Consider the following 16,600-nt stretch of genomic DNA (forward strand, 5'->3'; position numbering starts at 1 on the left):
TTTAGAGTTTTTAGATAAAATACATGTTTTGATGGTCCTTTTAATTCTACTGATAATTCTAATTTCAGTTATGATTTTTCTATTCTCTACACTACACTTCCACACAATCTTATAAAGAAAAAGTTGTCATATTAAATGAAATTGTCTTTTGATAAATTTCATTGCAAATTTATTTGCTTTAACTCGTTTAAAGCCTTTTTCTGTAACGAAAAAGGATTGCTAGGTACACTTACTGGAAATGTGAAGATATGATTGAAGTTTTACATTTTCTCCTGGACAACATATATGTACAATTCGGCGATAAAGTGTATCGACAAGTAGTAGGTATTCCCATGGACACTAACTGCGCCCCTTAATAGCAGATTTATTCCTGTATTGCTATAAATCTCAGTTTATGACCAAACTCAGTGAAGACACGACATTGTTACATTTGGTTGACACATTCAACAATACCTTCCGTTATCTGGATAATTTTTTTTCGTTAAATAATACAGAGTTAACTAATTTAAATATACTACCGACATATACCTAAAAGAACTTACTTTAACTAAATCTAACCTAAACAGCAGTAGTTGTCCTTTTCTAGATTAAGACATTTTAATTTCTAAAAAAAACTCCATAAAATTTAAAACAAAAGAGACGATTTTTCATTACCTGTTGTTAATGTTCCTTTGGCTCCATCATACGGTGTTTATATATCCCAACTTCTCGTTATGCCCGTGTGTGTATAGTGATGTCATATATTTTAAAAAACGTAATCTATGCATCACTGGTAAATTATTAAGTCAGGGATTTCGTTACCATAAATTACTTAAAACTTTAACTAAATTCTTCCATAGATACACAGATTTGATTAGTAAATTTGGATGTACCTGTAGACAACAGATTAAAAACGTTATTTCGAATCCTAAATTTTACGGTCATATTGTACAAAAAGCGCAGAAATCACTTTGTGATCCATGTAAACTCATCGAATCTTTAAACAAACTTATTAGTAAAGGTTATCTTACCAATGTTGTAATTAGAATGAATATAGTTTACATTGGCACTAATTTCGATTTTGTCATCAGCATATTAAAACATAACTAAATTTGTATTATTTGCAAACGGTTAACTATCCTACTGCCTATCGATACATTTATTTTTAACATTGCACAAGTCATGTCTTCTTTGACTGTCCATGACGTTAAAGTACTGGGATATGTTTTAGTTGATTTTAGTCTCTGGTGCATGATATTTCATTATTAATTGTTTTTGGCTTTTAACTAGCTGTGAGTAACTGCGAGTACTCTCAAAGCGTTCTTTCTTGTTTATTTGACCTGTTGATACTATTTGTAATGCTTTTTTGTTATTTAATGTTTACTTATTCAGGGTTATATCTGGTCTACATACCAGCTTTGATAAGTGTTTGGTATTACTATAAATTTTCACTTCTTCGTACTATGAATATAAAAGTTATGTATTTTGTAAAATTATTCCTTTCTCCATTTGAACTGTACATGTATATCTAACAACAACATTGTTTTCATTTGCCTGTGTATAATATTATTGCATATGGCGGATTTCTGTTCAAGCTTATTGATGTTTTTCTGAAATTGTTTATCATTTCACAGCGAATTATTCATCCCTTTTTTTATTATTGATTTTGGATCAACATTGTATCATAGATCAAATATATTCGTTCAGTGTATGTTCACTTGTTTGTTAATATGTCTTTTGATTGAGTTAAGCCATTTCAATTGATATTTTAAAGTGTGTCATTCTATGTTGTGTTGTTACACTATTGTTTCAGAAAAGGATGAAGGTTTGGTACAATTAAAACTTTTAAACCCGCTGCAATTGTTTGCACCTGTCCTAAGTCAGAAATCTGATGTTTAGAAGTTGCCGTATTTTGAAGTGGTTAACACGTGGTTCTCGTTTCTCGTTTTTTATACAGATTATACAGTAGGTTTTCCCGTTTGAATGGTTTTACACTAGTAATTTTTGTGCCTTTTTTATCTTGATGTTCGGTGTGAGCCAAGGCTCCGTGTTGAAGACCGTACTTTGACCTATAATGGTGTACTGTTATAAATTGTGACTTTGATGGAGAGTTATCTCATTGGCACTCATACCACATCTTCTTATATCTATAAAAAAGTTGAAATAAAAAAACCTGAAGAGGATATCAAAACAGTATTAAAAAAATGGAGAATTAATGTAAACCTGGAAAAATGTTAAGTTTGTTGATTTTCAAAAGAAAACACAGATGAAGAGCAAAACGCATAAATCGTCAAATCCTTTTAATTTAGAGACGGTTGTACACCAAAGCTACTTGGTATTATACTGGATGAGAACTCAAAATCTGAAACCCACATTAGCCTAATGCGAAAAAGAGCAAACAACGCATATATGTAATTAGAGATATAAAGAACATGGGAAGAATATCAAGAACAAAACTACTCCAAATTTACAACAGCATGGTAAGATCTATTATAGAGTATACATGTCATGTCTGGCAAAAAAAATATGCAGACAACATGAACAAAACTGGAAGCGGTTCAATGAAAAGGCCCGTCATAATGCCTTGGACTACCAGGAACAACAGGTAGAGAGGCCATGGAAGTCAAAACCAATATTCAAACTGTCGACCTTAGAATTGAAGAAATATTAGTACGTGAGCTGGCAAAAATTCAATTCAAGAACATATCAGAACCAATTAATCAACAACAGTACCTTACAAAGGACGATACTTAGTATGACCAACAAGAGTCACCATTCGGTAAGACAATAAAACAATCCGTAGACATACTAAAAGCTATAAAGGTGGATATAAAACTCTTAGAACCAGAATTCACATACAAAGTTGGTGCAGATTTTATGCTGATGAGAGAAGCAATCTACTGGAGTCTACTTTGTAGTTGAAAGAACAAAAACTGCAGAGCAAACTGTCAAAAGTAAATAGGTTGTAAAGGACCTACTAGTAGTCAACACAGACTGATGGCTCTTGTCAGGTTAATCCAGAACCATGTGGGGAAGGGTGGTAGTATATTCTGGAAATAGCCAACGTGTGAGCTTAATGAGTCCCGTAGCTAACAGAGGATCAATACTACTTGCCAAACTTGTAGCTATCCTTTTGGTTCTGGAGCACTGCATTACAACACATAAGGACCAGTTTTATGAGGTCAAAATACTCTTAGATAGCCAGACTGCTGTAGGCATCTTGACTCTACATTGGAAATCTTCGAAATTACATTGGCACCATAGCAGACATTAGAGAAAGTATGGGGGACACTCTTTAGACACGGCATACTAAAAACCCTATCTTGGATCCCAGTCCATCCTAATATAGCCGGAAACGAGATAGCGGACCAGTCGGCGAAAGATTCAAAGGAGGCCTCATCACTAAACATGCTAAATGACCAATTTAATTTTATTTTTCAGTAGCATGAGTTCGAATCCCGGCCAGCGAAAAACAAAAAAATTGCTTCCGCAAATTTACAGATCTAACATTGTTGGGCTGCTATTAAGAGGATTTATAAACAGAATGTATTTTCAACCTTGTATCACCATCACTGCATCCTACATTAATTTGCGATCCGCTATAATATATAATTCATCTGATCTGTAAATACTCCATCTACATGCCTTATATATCATATACTGTGTTACGACGCTAGATAAAAACTGACGAGGAAAGGTAACACCCGGCCAAAGATATCTTTATTATTGTATATTATAATAATTATTATTCGAACACATGTTACTGAAATAACGTGACACCAAATCGCCTTGCACTATGCCCAACGTGCTAGACCACTCGATCACATAAACTATACAAAAATAAAGCTTTCGGTGCCCGGATATAAATGTATATTAGGTTTGAACGTTGTTTTCAATTTAGATTTGTTTATATATTTATTGTTTAAAGGATAACATAGAATTATACATGCCTTTTTAGAATTTGTAAATATCCTCATTTTGAGACTATTGGTTATTTGTTTCAAATTTTGAAGGGGAAGGGGTGTATGTCCTTATGGCATCTTGATTCTTTCTATCATAAAGTAATGTTCAAAAGGTTTATATATAAATGTAAGATAAATAAATTGTTTTTTTAATACAAAAATTTCAGAAGCATGGCACAGCAAGAAAAAGATATGACACTACAAGACATTCCAAGTGATTCTGAATGAGCGATTGATGGACTTTTTAAATGTATTCTCAAATAAATTAAATAAGGATGCAAACTAGTGTTTATCTCTTTATCTCTTAAGCCAATTATTTACTTTGGATGTTGTAATCATTTTAAAAGTGTAACTTTTTTTTTAGATATAGAATTTATAATGAACAATCTGAATTTGGGACACAAGTTTTAGCCAATGTAACTTCAACTTTAAAATATGTATAATGAATTGATTGATCATGTCCAGTGGCAGATAAGTCCGACATGTTCAAGATGACATACGCATGATGTGTATAAGATAGGTAATACAAGTTGAAAGTGAAAAACTAAACATTATACTGTTCGGTAAGAATGTGAACTTTCTTGTGATGTCTGTCCATCTATCTTTGTCCAACAAATATTTTCATTACTGTTTTCCCCCCAAACTGCTGAACAGGATGAGTTCATATTTGATGAGCTGCTTGATAGTGATAAATTGTGATGTGTGATCATTTTTGTATCAGTCAACTCAGGGATATGACAGTTGTTATCCATTCGTTTAATGTGTATGAGCTTTTTTTGCCATTTGAATAATGACTTTCCTTTTTGAATTTTCCTCGGAGTTCAGTATATTTGTGTTTTTACTTTTTTCTCATATACCCGTTTGCTATTTTCTTATATTTCAGTATGTTGAAAGAACTCTTCATGACTTATATCGGTAATGCTGCTGAACAGAACGACTTCATATTTGGTTGGTGGCTTAACCATGATGAGTTCTGTCTGCATAGTTCCTGTTTTTATATGACCACAAAAAAAATTTGCGGTCGTATACTGGTATCACGTTGTCACCGTCGTCGTCGTCAGCGTCGTCTGAAGACATTTGGTTTCCGGACAATAACTTTACATGTAGCATAAATAGAAATCTATGAAATTTAAACACAGGGTTTATAACCACAAAAGGAAGGCTGGGATTAATTTTGGAGGTTATGGTCCGAACAGTTTCGAGATAAGGGGCCAAAAAGGGGCCCATATAAGCATTTTTCTGGTTTCCAGAAAATAACTTGGGGAACAGTGTATGTACAATTTCTTTAGACAATTTAAAAGCAGTGTAAGGGAGGTAATCCAAACACAGCATTGTACTTTAAGGACAATGTAATATTTTGATTACCTCCCTTACACTGCTTTTAAATTATGTATAAAGAAATGTTGTATTGTCTTGAGATGGACAGCTGTCAATTTACTTTTAGAAATTACTATTAAATGCTGATAAGGAATATTAATTTCAGCCATGATTATGTATGTCATTTTCTATTTTAAGACTTTTATGATGTATTTAAATGGGTAATAATGGTTGCAAACTCCATTGAAAATTTGAATTGAGATTGTGACCATTTCTTGAGGGAAAGATTTTTTTTGGAAAAGGGGAGAGGTGAAAAAAAAATTGTGGGGGGAGGGGATTTGTTCTCAGTATAAGAAATTAAAAAGAAAATTTCTTCAAACATTATAAGGGTGAGAAGGTCAATATGCAACAGCATAATGTATTGCACAAAAGCAAAACAAAAGGGGGCAATTTATTATTGGAAGGGAGGGGGCAATTTGCAACAGCATAGTTTATTACACAAAAGCAAAAACCATATAACCAATACGAAGTTCTTTGACTACAGTTATTATGTGTCAAATATTTAATTACAATCCAAATTCAGACCTGTATCAAGCGGGAATATTGTGTCCATTTTTGCCCCAACTGTTCAGGGTTGGACCTCTGCGGTCGTATCCAGCTGTGCTCGGCGAAGCAATTTATTGGATACCATGAATTGTGAATTTTCATATACTTAGCAAAACAACTGATTTTTTCTTGTGTGTATATGGAACGAATCACTGTATCTGTTAAACTAATGATTTGTTATATAAAAAAGCAGGAAACTCCATTAAAAGAACAGAACATTTTATATTTGAAACATTTTTTAGGCACAGTCGCACCTGAAAGAAAAGATCCCAAAAACGGTTTTATAACATTATTTGATGTTTATGATGTTTTTCAAACGTTAAGAAAAGATTTTGAGAAAAGATTTTTGAAAAGATTAGCAAAATGTTTTATACGCCATTGTTTTTTCACATTATCATGATATTTCTTCACAACATTTTAATTATCTTAACCAATATTTGTAGAAAATATATTTTTTTGTTTTTGCGATATTTTTTCAACCATACACTTTTATATTTTTCATACATTTTTTTTTTGCAATATTTTCATGACATTCGACACAACATTTTAGTAACATTTTAAAGATATTTTTGTGTTTGCTGGAAAGAGGACAAAATCCCCCGCACCAGCGTCCAATACTGTTCGGACAGAAACACACAACAGTGTTCAATACTTAGCGGACAGAAATTATGAAAACCGCAAAATACAAATAAATAGTAATATACACAACTTTCTATGAATCTATAAAGGTCCTCCCAAGATCAGCCAAATCTCCAAAATCTGCCAAGATCACAAAATCCTTTTTAACGTTTCATATTGTATTGTTCTTTTCTCGCCTTCAATTCTTTTTGACACTAAAACAGAGGGCCCTTATATACCCATCATCTCAAAATATTCTCCAACTGACCTAAATAATCTCCAAATACTCTCCAACTGACCTAGATATCCTCCAAATATTCTTCAACACTTTGTTTACAGAAGACAAAACATATAAATTCCATTCTCAATTTTAAATCATATAAAAATAGTCTTTAATACGTGACTTAGAGAACATGCTATGCTAATATCTTAATGCAGGATAACAATTTGACTGAATGACTTTAACAGACGATAACCAAAATCTGAATATGGCAAAATTAATTACAATGAAAGATAAGATATCACTCTAACACAACATACAAATCAAACCAAGTGCTTTAACTGTTTAATTAAAACTCTTTTTCGCAACTGCTCCCTCAAATGTAAGTTATGTCTTTTGAGATTTGCTTTTATAAGGAATTATTTACCCTTTATATGACCAGCCCGTATAATATTGGATATATTACTACATACAAATCAAACCATGTGCTCTAATGAAACCTCTTTTTCACAACTCCTCCCGCAATTTAAGTTGTGTCTTTTGGAATTGTCCCTATTAGGAAATTGGACCTCATACAAATATCATATATACGACTATATTTTTTAAGGGATAAAAGTGAAAATGTCGAAAAAAGGAGAAAATGAATAGTTTGGCAAAAAAAAAAATAAAAAAAAAAAAAAAAACAACCTAACCGTTCTTTTGTATTTGATTTATTCACCAGTTGTGTGTTTTGCTTCTTAAATTAATATTATCTGTTTTAACGAAGATGCCTTTTGAATTACCTCTTTAAACTGTTTTTTAAATTATACCGTCTTTATTGGAAGACGTAACTGTAACATATATCAAGTAAATACCCCTTCCCCTTTTCCCCCGTTAGCTTTTAATGTTCTTCTGAAAATTAGTAAAAATGTGAATTTTCTTAATTTTCATTTCTTATATTAATTCTGTATTTCGTTCATGAGAAAAGTGATACTGTAATATGTCAGTCTGGTTCCGAGGTCGAGAGGACACGTCTCTAAAATGACTTGACTTGACTTTAATTTCTAATTTGAAAATACTTTGCATATTGTCACCTTCCTTCCTTCCTTTCCTCCCTCCACACATACATACACTTCATCCTTGCGAAGAGAAACGTCATTAATCACCAAAAGAAGCATTATATTTCTATCTTTTAAAGCCTCGGTCACACCTTACCGGATAGCGAGAACGGACGCCTAACGCATGAACATAAATGTTGTCCGTTGACAAAATTGTTATCCTGTTGGGAGTTCGTTGATGTACTGACCGAATAAAACAGACGTGTAACGAATGCCTAACGAACTCACACCGAATATGCAACGTATAGGAAACGGAAACATACCGGACAGAACGGATGTAGAACGTACATCCAACGGACGAGAACAGCATAAAACTAAAAAACAAGATTACGGAAATTTAAAGGCGACAATAATAATACATGTAAGTCGCATTAATATTCAAAATGTTTCAGTGTAAATGGTTTTGGTTTGTTCTTCAAAATGCCGCCAAAGGACAGTGTCTGGCCTGAATAAGAGCTGCTTGATTGTGAAGACGTGCCCTTACTCCGATTATGAATAATAAGAATTCATGAACCTTAAGAAATCTGACATACCAGTAATTTCATTTCTGACGCGAAATTTTCAATTGGCATTTATCCGTTTCAGATCCGTTCATCATCCGTTTTATCCGTTATACGTCCGGTAGAAGTCCGTTTCTCATTCCTTCAACATCTGTTTTATCCGTTAAAAGTCCGGTAGAAGTCCGTTGGTGAAATTATCCTTCAGACCTCCAACGGATGTATAACGGACAAGGTAACGGATACAAAACGGACACCAAACGGACAAGTACCGTACAAAACGGACGCCTAACGGACATTTTATCCGTTGGACGTCCGTTCAAAGTTTTGTACATGCTTAAAATTGTCCACTGGACAGAACGGACGTCGACGGATAAAACGTACGCTTAACGGACATGAAACGGATATGGACGGATGTCTAACGGATAAGAACGGACATTTAACGGACATGAACGGATTGAAAAAAATTATCCGTTAGACGTCCGTTCGGGCTATCCGGTAAGGTGTGACCGAGGCTTTAGATATTTTACTGGTGAAAAATGTACAGTTAATTTATTTGATCGATTGAGCCATATACCAGCCTAAATGTCGAAAATGTCAATTTTCACAAAAAGCACTGTTTGATTTTTTTGGATTTATTTTTGAATTTTAAATCAGAATACCGCATTTAATTTGAGATTTCAAATTCAAATCTAATAATATATAAAGATTTTTTTCCACTATTCTAATTAATCTGTTATCCCGGATTAAACTTCGAAATAAAGCATTTCAGAATTCATGATTACTAATTTTTGTTCAAACGAATTTGACAAAAAAGATACATGTTTCACACAATTTTGGAAGATTCGTAATCATCTGTGAAACGAATAATCCATAACGGTCAACCAACAAAACTTACGAAGGGATGATTCTATTATGGAGTTATTAAACCCGAATAATTCAGTCCCTCCCCGTGATCGACTCTACCACTCGCGGTGGCCTGAATCTATTCGATAAGAAGGCGTATGATTGTAATTGATACTCTCTGAGTGATGGAACCTGTTAGCTGAAAACTGAATCTTATCGAGATAGGTAAATTCAAAGCTAATTGACGACTCTCAATTGAATAGGCCTTGTGGCATTAATTTTGCCATTGTAGAAAGCAGAGGAATATAGCGATTGTATTATTCGGGTAATATGGTAATGTGTTTTTTTTCTATTTAATGGTAAATACAAATATAAATTTATCTTATATGGTATTGACAAATTGATGGTTTAAATTACCAAGCATGTCCTAAGTCAACACTATGTGAGTAGTTTCTTTCAGGTGTATGAAAATGGGTTTGTCCTAATAAGTATTATAGAATAATACTTCAAACTTTATCTTTAAACTCGACTAATAAAACATTAACATGTGAATGGTAATCGAAACGTAACATGGGGATGAGGACGACGACACCATGGCACGACTATCTTTTTTTGTCACAGTGGTAAATTCAATTAACTAAATAACGGATAATATTTAAATGTTTATTCACAAATGTACATTTCTTCAGAATTATTGACAAAGCTAGCTTATACAAAATTTAAACAGAAACTGTTTATACAAGTTCCCAAAATTTCTATCGATTCAACACTTAAACAAGGAAAACCACATTTTTACAGTATCACTCTGACATACAATTTGTCAGTTTATCTTGACTAATTGACCTTTCTCAAAAAGTTCAATTACCTTAATAATTGTATACCCAAGGCATCAATAACTTTTTTTAATAACATATGTTCTAATATAACTGCAGATAATAAAAAGGCATTTTTCAAATAACCTTGCGTCATTAATTTTTTTCTGTACACAATTTCATAACTTAATCCCAAATTAACCAGAGTTCAAATATTTACTAAACATTAAATTATAATATCATTGTGAAAGACTGTTTATTGATTCTCATATATTCTTGTGAGGATTTCGAATTGCTGATTTGCTTTCTGGTTTATGTACACTCTATAACTCATTGTATACATATTCCTTTTCAACTCTATAAGATAATACGCTCAATGTAAATTTATTCGACGCTTCTTTCAATACGAATGATTTCTCATTTCAATACATTCCATTTAAAATCGTTTATGGGATTGGCAGCATATCGTTTATCCCTATCTACTACAGTTTTGATCAATTGAGACAGATAGATATAAATAGCCCGGTCACTATGTGGAATAAACAAAGCGAATCCCAAATCTATAGAATGTACCATCAAATGCTTCTAAAAGGTTAACGAGTAATGAATATATTTTATGGATCACCCTAAGACTAATTATAAAAAAGAAGATGTGGTATGATTGTCAATGAGACAACTCTTTACAAGAGACACAGAAAATAGCAACTAAACTGAATTACAGGCTCCTGACTTGAGAAAGGCACATACAGAATGTGGCGGGGTTAAACATGTTAGCGGGATTTAACCCTCCCCTAACCTGGGACAGTACTGTAACAGTACAACATAAGAATTGAACGAACTGTAAAGGAACTGACAGCTAGTTCAAAGCCAATAACAACTTATAAAAGAATCATGCATCTAAGACTTAATTATCAATCAGTGTACATCCAACATTCAATGGATTAAGTGTAAATACGTCATAAACAGTGAGGCTACTTTACAATAATGAATTTCACATATTATGATAATTAAAATAATGAAATATAAATATGTTAATTTATCGGGCGTTATATATGCCATGTATTCACTACTGATCATATGAAAGTAAAATACTGATGAATTTGTAGTAAAAGTCAGTTTATATCGAATGAATATGTACAGAACAAACAATTACTTCTAATTTCTAATTGACACCTGATTTTGTATATATATTTCTGAAAAATATGTCAAACATTTGCATCTAAAAAACCAACAATTTTGATATTGCTTCACTGTTTAATTAAACGTTATAATTGTACTGTCTTATGTTAATTGTACGTGGTAAAACTATTAAACTATAGTTTATTCTGCATTTTAACTTGAATATCATAAACATAGTGACCCATTTTTCCGTTGAAAACAAATACCTGAAACATGGACTATGATACAATGTATATGTATCTAATAAGTGTAGTACCTAGGACATAGCCTGTTCACAATACGTGTATTAAACTAATCTTTTCCTTTTAACTTTTGACAACTCTCTAATATTGACCTATCTCTGTCGGTAACATCTGTTTTTTCTATCTGATCTGCTAAGTCTTTATATACAGGTTCCTTTCGTAGAGCTTTGAGAAATTCAGTATATCTAATTTCCTCACGTCCATGTAAAAGAATATCCATCAAGAATCTGTTCTTTTCCAATTGTGTTTTACCAGATTCTATCTGTTCACTGTCATCAAGAGAGAAAACAGATTTTGATATAAGGTAATCTACTGTGGTTAGGTGATGTATCTCTCGTATAATCTTGCAATAATTCTTCTGAAGACGAACTCTATGTAATGGGACAGTCCACTCTGATGATCCTACAAATATTTACAAGTTTAGCTGTAATGCCACCATTGATTTCCCCCTATTTGTCTTTGTTAAATTTGCACCTTTCTAAAAAATGTGCAAAAATTATCTTTGTTTCAAATAAAGAAATACTTGACAGGTCTGGAGTTAAGTTTTATCCTGTGCAGTACAATATCATAACATTAGCATACCATGTCATTGCATATTAGAAAATAACCATCACTGGAAATTAACCCGCCAAATGGTCACCCCTTTTTAACCTGTGTGCAAGCTCATTTTAGTAACCATCTAACCTCCAGTTTCTAAAATATTCGATAGAACCACCAAATAAAAAATAATGGTGCTTATATACACATAAGATGTATGCTGATGACCCAGATTTTTTTTAGTGAAATAAATTTAGGATTAATATCCTACAACTGTCAAATTCAAAGAAATATTTTTTGATGTTCTTTTTCGTATGCAACTGGATGTGACGTACTATGATTTGGTGGTTTCACACCTTTATATAATAAAACAATTCACGTTAAAAAATCGGAGATATGTTGTGTGAACTTTACAGTATGCTTTTATGTACAGTATACACTGATAATCAGTGAATCATTAAAACAATACCTATTGTTTCCGGTAAGGGTGAAGGTTGGTACTTGTTAAAACAATTTAACCGTCTACATTTGTCTGCACTTGTCTGGAACCTGATGTTCAGTTAGTGTCGTCTCTTGGTGCGGTTCAGACGTGTTCCTCGTTTTTCGTTTTTTTTTTATAGATTACACCGTTGGTTTTCGCCCCTTTAAATAGTTTTACACTAGTTATTTTTGGGGACTTTTATAGCTTACTGTTTGGGGTGAACCAAGGGTCCGTGTTGAAGACAGTACATTGACCTATAAGAGGTTTATTTTTACAAATCGTGACTTGGGTGGAGAGTTGACTCATACCACATCTTCTGATATCTTTATATTATTTAACACGGAGAACTATTACAAACTATTTTGCATGGTTCATTTATCAGCAATATTTTTCTTGAACACTATTTCTATAACTTTTACAGATAATTTCTAGTGTTTCAAAGAAAAGGTTTGTAAACACAATTTCAAAGAAAAGGTTTGTAAACACAATTTCATTATTGGTTAGTGATTTTTCATTGTTGCAATGAGGTTTTAATCGGTGTTGGAAACCAGAGTATATTTAAACACTGTTGTAGAATAATCGACCTTTGGCAGATACACTGGCAAACCTGATCAATTACGATTGAAAACAAACACACCTGGCATCAGCGGGTTTGAAAATACAACCTTAGTGTTGAAATGCTTGTCATCGCTGTATATGAACTTCTCAGACAATACTGTCACCGAAGACCTTATGAAACAATTATATATGTCTGTAGTACACTATGCCTTGCTAACTCTATCCCATGTCTAAGTACATTGAACAGTAAATTTGTGTCAAAACCATGATTTCAGAAATTTCAAATCATGATGAGTAGGTGTAAGAAGATTTAGGTAAATGTAACGACTACTAAATTGTAAACTACTTCAAACATATTTAAACCTGATATTGGACAAACGAAATAAAGTACAAACGCACAATTAGAAAAGGACAATGCCCCTCTTCTATTGTAGGCGGGGTCAACAAAGAAACCCAATCTTCCAACGACCACCTCAGAATCAGAGTGATGGCAATAGCATGACTTGCACTTACAATAAGGTGATGTGATCAAATGTAGGAAATACCTTAATCAACAATCCAACAAAAATATAGAAACACAAAATAAAACCACTAATAGATCATATACAAACATCCAAAACATCTCACATGTGTCTATAACCCAGACGGGATTAACTGATGCAGATAATGAAATTGATAATAGCTTAATAAAAAGATGATAGATGCAAAATGATGTCGATTGTTTGATCACACTATATAGTATGGAAATTCCAATTGCAGTATCTTGTATAAAAGTAATATATTACATGTAACTATATATAAATATTGGAATAATAATTTATAAATTAGACTCAATATAAGTTTCTTATTTGATAATAGGACAAACACACCGTATGGTGACATATAGTTGTTAATTGCTGTGTTATTTGTCCTCTAGTGGGGAGTTATCTTATTGGCAATCATTCCATCTTTATTATATACATGCAACCATACCTTTATTTTCAGAAAGTGCTGGTGTGGAACTTAAACTCAGTTTGTTTGCTAGATCTGTGTAACCATTGTTTTGTAATGCATCAACAAACAAGGAATACGTCTGCTCCTTCCTTGTAATCACTATCTCAAGTAATGCTTTATTCTGATCATCCTGTCGTGGATAGTGTTCAATATGACGTCTATCATCTGCAGATATCACCAGGTGTGTCATCATATCATCTAAGATATCGCTTATAACTATATCCTGTATGATTTCATCACGATGATCGCTTATTCTATCTGCAACAATTATCAACTGGTAATTAAATAACTAGTAGATGTAGACAAATAAAGGTAACAGTAGTATACCGCTGTTCAAAACTCATAAATCCATGGACAAAATACAAAATCGGGGTAACAAACTAAAACTGAGGGAAACGCATTAAATATAAGAGGAGAACAACGACATAACATTAAAATGTAACACACACAGAAACGGACTAAGCATTAGACAAAATCCTATGAGAATAACAAATATAACATCAAAACCAAATACATGAATTTGGGATAGATAAGTACCGTGACACGTCTTATAGTAATGTGAATTCGCACTAAAAAATAAGAGAAAACAAACGACACAACGGAAGCACAACGTTAAAATGTAATACACAAAGAAACGAACTATAATATAACGGCCATATTCCTGACTTAGTACAGGACATTTTAAAGGAAAAACTGGTGGGTTGAACCTGGTTTTGTGGCATGCCAAACCTCCCTCTTTTACGGAGGTCTGTGAATATTGCGAAGATATGTTAAAAAGCAATTATTCAATAGACAGGTTACCACAAATTTATAAATCGATAACAGTAACTTGCGACAATAAACGTAGGACAATCTCTGAATTGATGACTATGTTCTCACTATGTTCTCACTACTAATAATAAAATAAAGAAAACAGTTCATTTTAGTCATTATGACGGTTTAAAATCTTTATAAAATTGAAATTTTGTGACATGATGTTGTCTTCTTGGGCAATTTAACATTGCAACATTATAGAAACGCTTTTGACGTCAAACGTAACACTATGTTGTTTTGAGGTTTCATGCACGCTTCAGAACACATTTGACAAAAAAAAAAAAAACGTGTATGAACAAAATGTGAGTATTTGTTTCTTTTTGGTAATTCAAATTGCAATATGTTCCGACTTGAAAAATGGTTACAGAGAGGTAGTTTGATTAGTGTACAATGGGCGTATTTTATACGAACATATAATGCAATTTATTGCATAATAGTTTTTGTTTGTTTCAAGTTCAATTAAGGTAGCACAATACAAAGAGTGTTTCGCTCCCAATCAGACAACTTCAAACTGATGTAAATCATTTCAGCCTTCTTTAAATTATATGAATGAGATACTTAAAGAAAGAAGCAGGATTTATCTTTCAAATTGTGATGATTTCCAAAATCATCAATGGAACAAATTGTATACCAAGTTAAATTCAGTGATCTCTTATGAATTACTGTCGTAAACGTCATTGGAGGTTTATGAGAGAATGAAAAACAATAGGATAAATCTTTGACACTGTGTTGTACCAGAATCGATAAAATATTTTGGAATGCTATGAACAACATAGAAGCTAAATTCATTCAAGTGTGGACATCACAATATATCAACTAATTACATTACAATTAATTATGTAATAATTATGTCATAATGAAATTATCACAACTTGAAAGATTAATCTTTCTTCTTATTTTGGTTCCTCCTTTATAAAATTTAAAGAAGAATGAAATGAATTACATCAGTTTGAAGTTGCCTGATCGGGGATGAAAACATCTTTGGATCGTTCTACCTTAAAACAGCTTAATGTAAGCAGTAAACTACTAATTGTCTATAGAACACTTTTCTCGTCCTACATTTATATGTTTTTATATAAAGTTTCTAGTTAAATTATGGTTAGCTACTTTAACCGACAATTTTAACCTGGTAATGTATTGATTTTATACTATCACAATTGCAAGTTGAGTGACATATGACATCAACTAAAAGCTGGACAAGGACATATAAATTTAAAACATTCATAATGAAATGGTTTACTGAGTTTACAGTGTATGTGACTACAAATTACAGACTTTCAGTGTATGTAAAGTGCGGATCCTAAAATACCATTTTCACTGTATATGCCATGCATTTCTGATGTAGAATGGTAAATAAACATACGAAAAAATTATGATTTTTTAAGAAAATGAAGAAAATTGTTCACATGTACTATATTTAGTAATAAATAACACAAGTTATACAAAATAAGAGATGGGAACGGGTTTTTAACGCGCCGAGAGCCATCCATACGTGAAATATATACCGAAATAGGTGAATATTTAGGACGTTTTACGAACAAATCGTGCAGGTGATTAAAAACTAGCAGGAAAGATGTAGTTGCAAAAAAATATTCATTACAACACAATTATTAATGTTGTATAACGTAGAATAGCTTTTGTTATTCAGTTTGCCCATATTGTAATGAATTCCACTATGATGCTAGCTTTATGCGAGTCATGTTTACTGTTGAATAATGATACTTTACTTTCATTTTCACTGTAGAGCGATTCATTAGTATTGTATATGCGGTGCATTTTCACTGTATGAATTTTATTAATTTTTTTGCATTAAATTCCAAATTCAGCCGACTTGCACAAACAA

General features: G+C 32.5%; 2 protein-coding genes across 2 annotated transcripts in view; both read right to left on the bottom strand.

The window, feature by feature from the left end:
* The window catches only part of LOC143078587 (uncharacterized), a 336,725-nt gene that overhangs the window by 247,210 nt on the left and 72,915 nt on the right, over positions 1–16,600 (bottom strand). The gene's annotated exons all lie outside the window — the stretch shown is intronic.
* Positions 1–16,600, bottom strand: part of LOC143078479 (uncharacterized) — a 70,686-nt gene that overhangs the window by 10,675 nt on the left and 43,411 nt on the right. Inside the window, exons 13-14 of the mRNA XM_076253339.1 lie at positions 13,924–14,202; positions 11,628–11,777 (exon numbers count right to left, since the gene is read on the bottom strand). Coding sequence (XP_076109454.1) covers positions 11,628–11,777; positions 13,924–14,202 — 429 coding nt within the window. The remainder of the gene's footprint in view (positions 1–11,627; positions 11,778–13,923; positions 14,203–16,600) is intronic.

Source organism: Mytilus galloprovincialis, chromosome 6 (genome assembly GCF_965363235.1).
Source record: "Mytilus galloprovincialis chromosome 6, xbMytGall1.hap1.1, whole genome shotgun sequence".
Taxonomy (NCBI): Eukaryota; Metazoa; Mollusca; class Bivalvia; order Mytilida; family Mytilidae; genus Mytilus; species Mytilus galloprovincialis.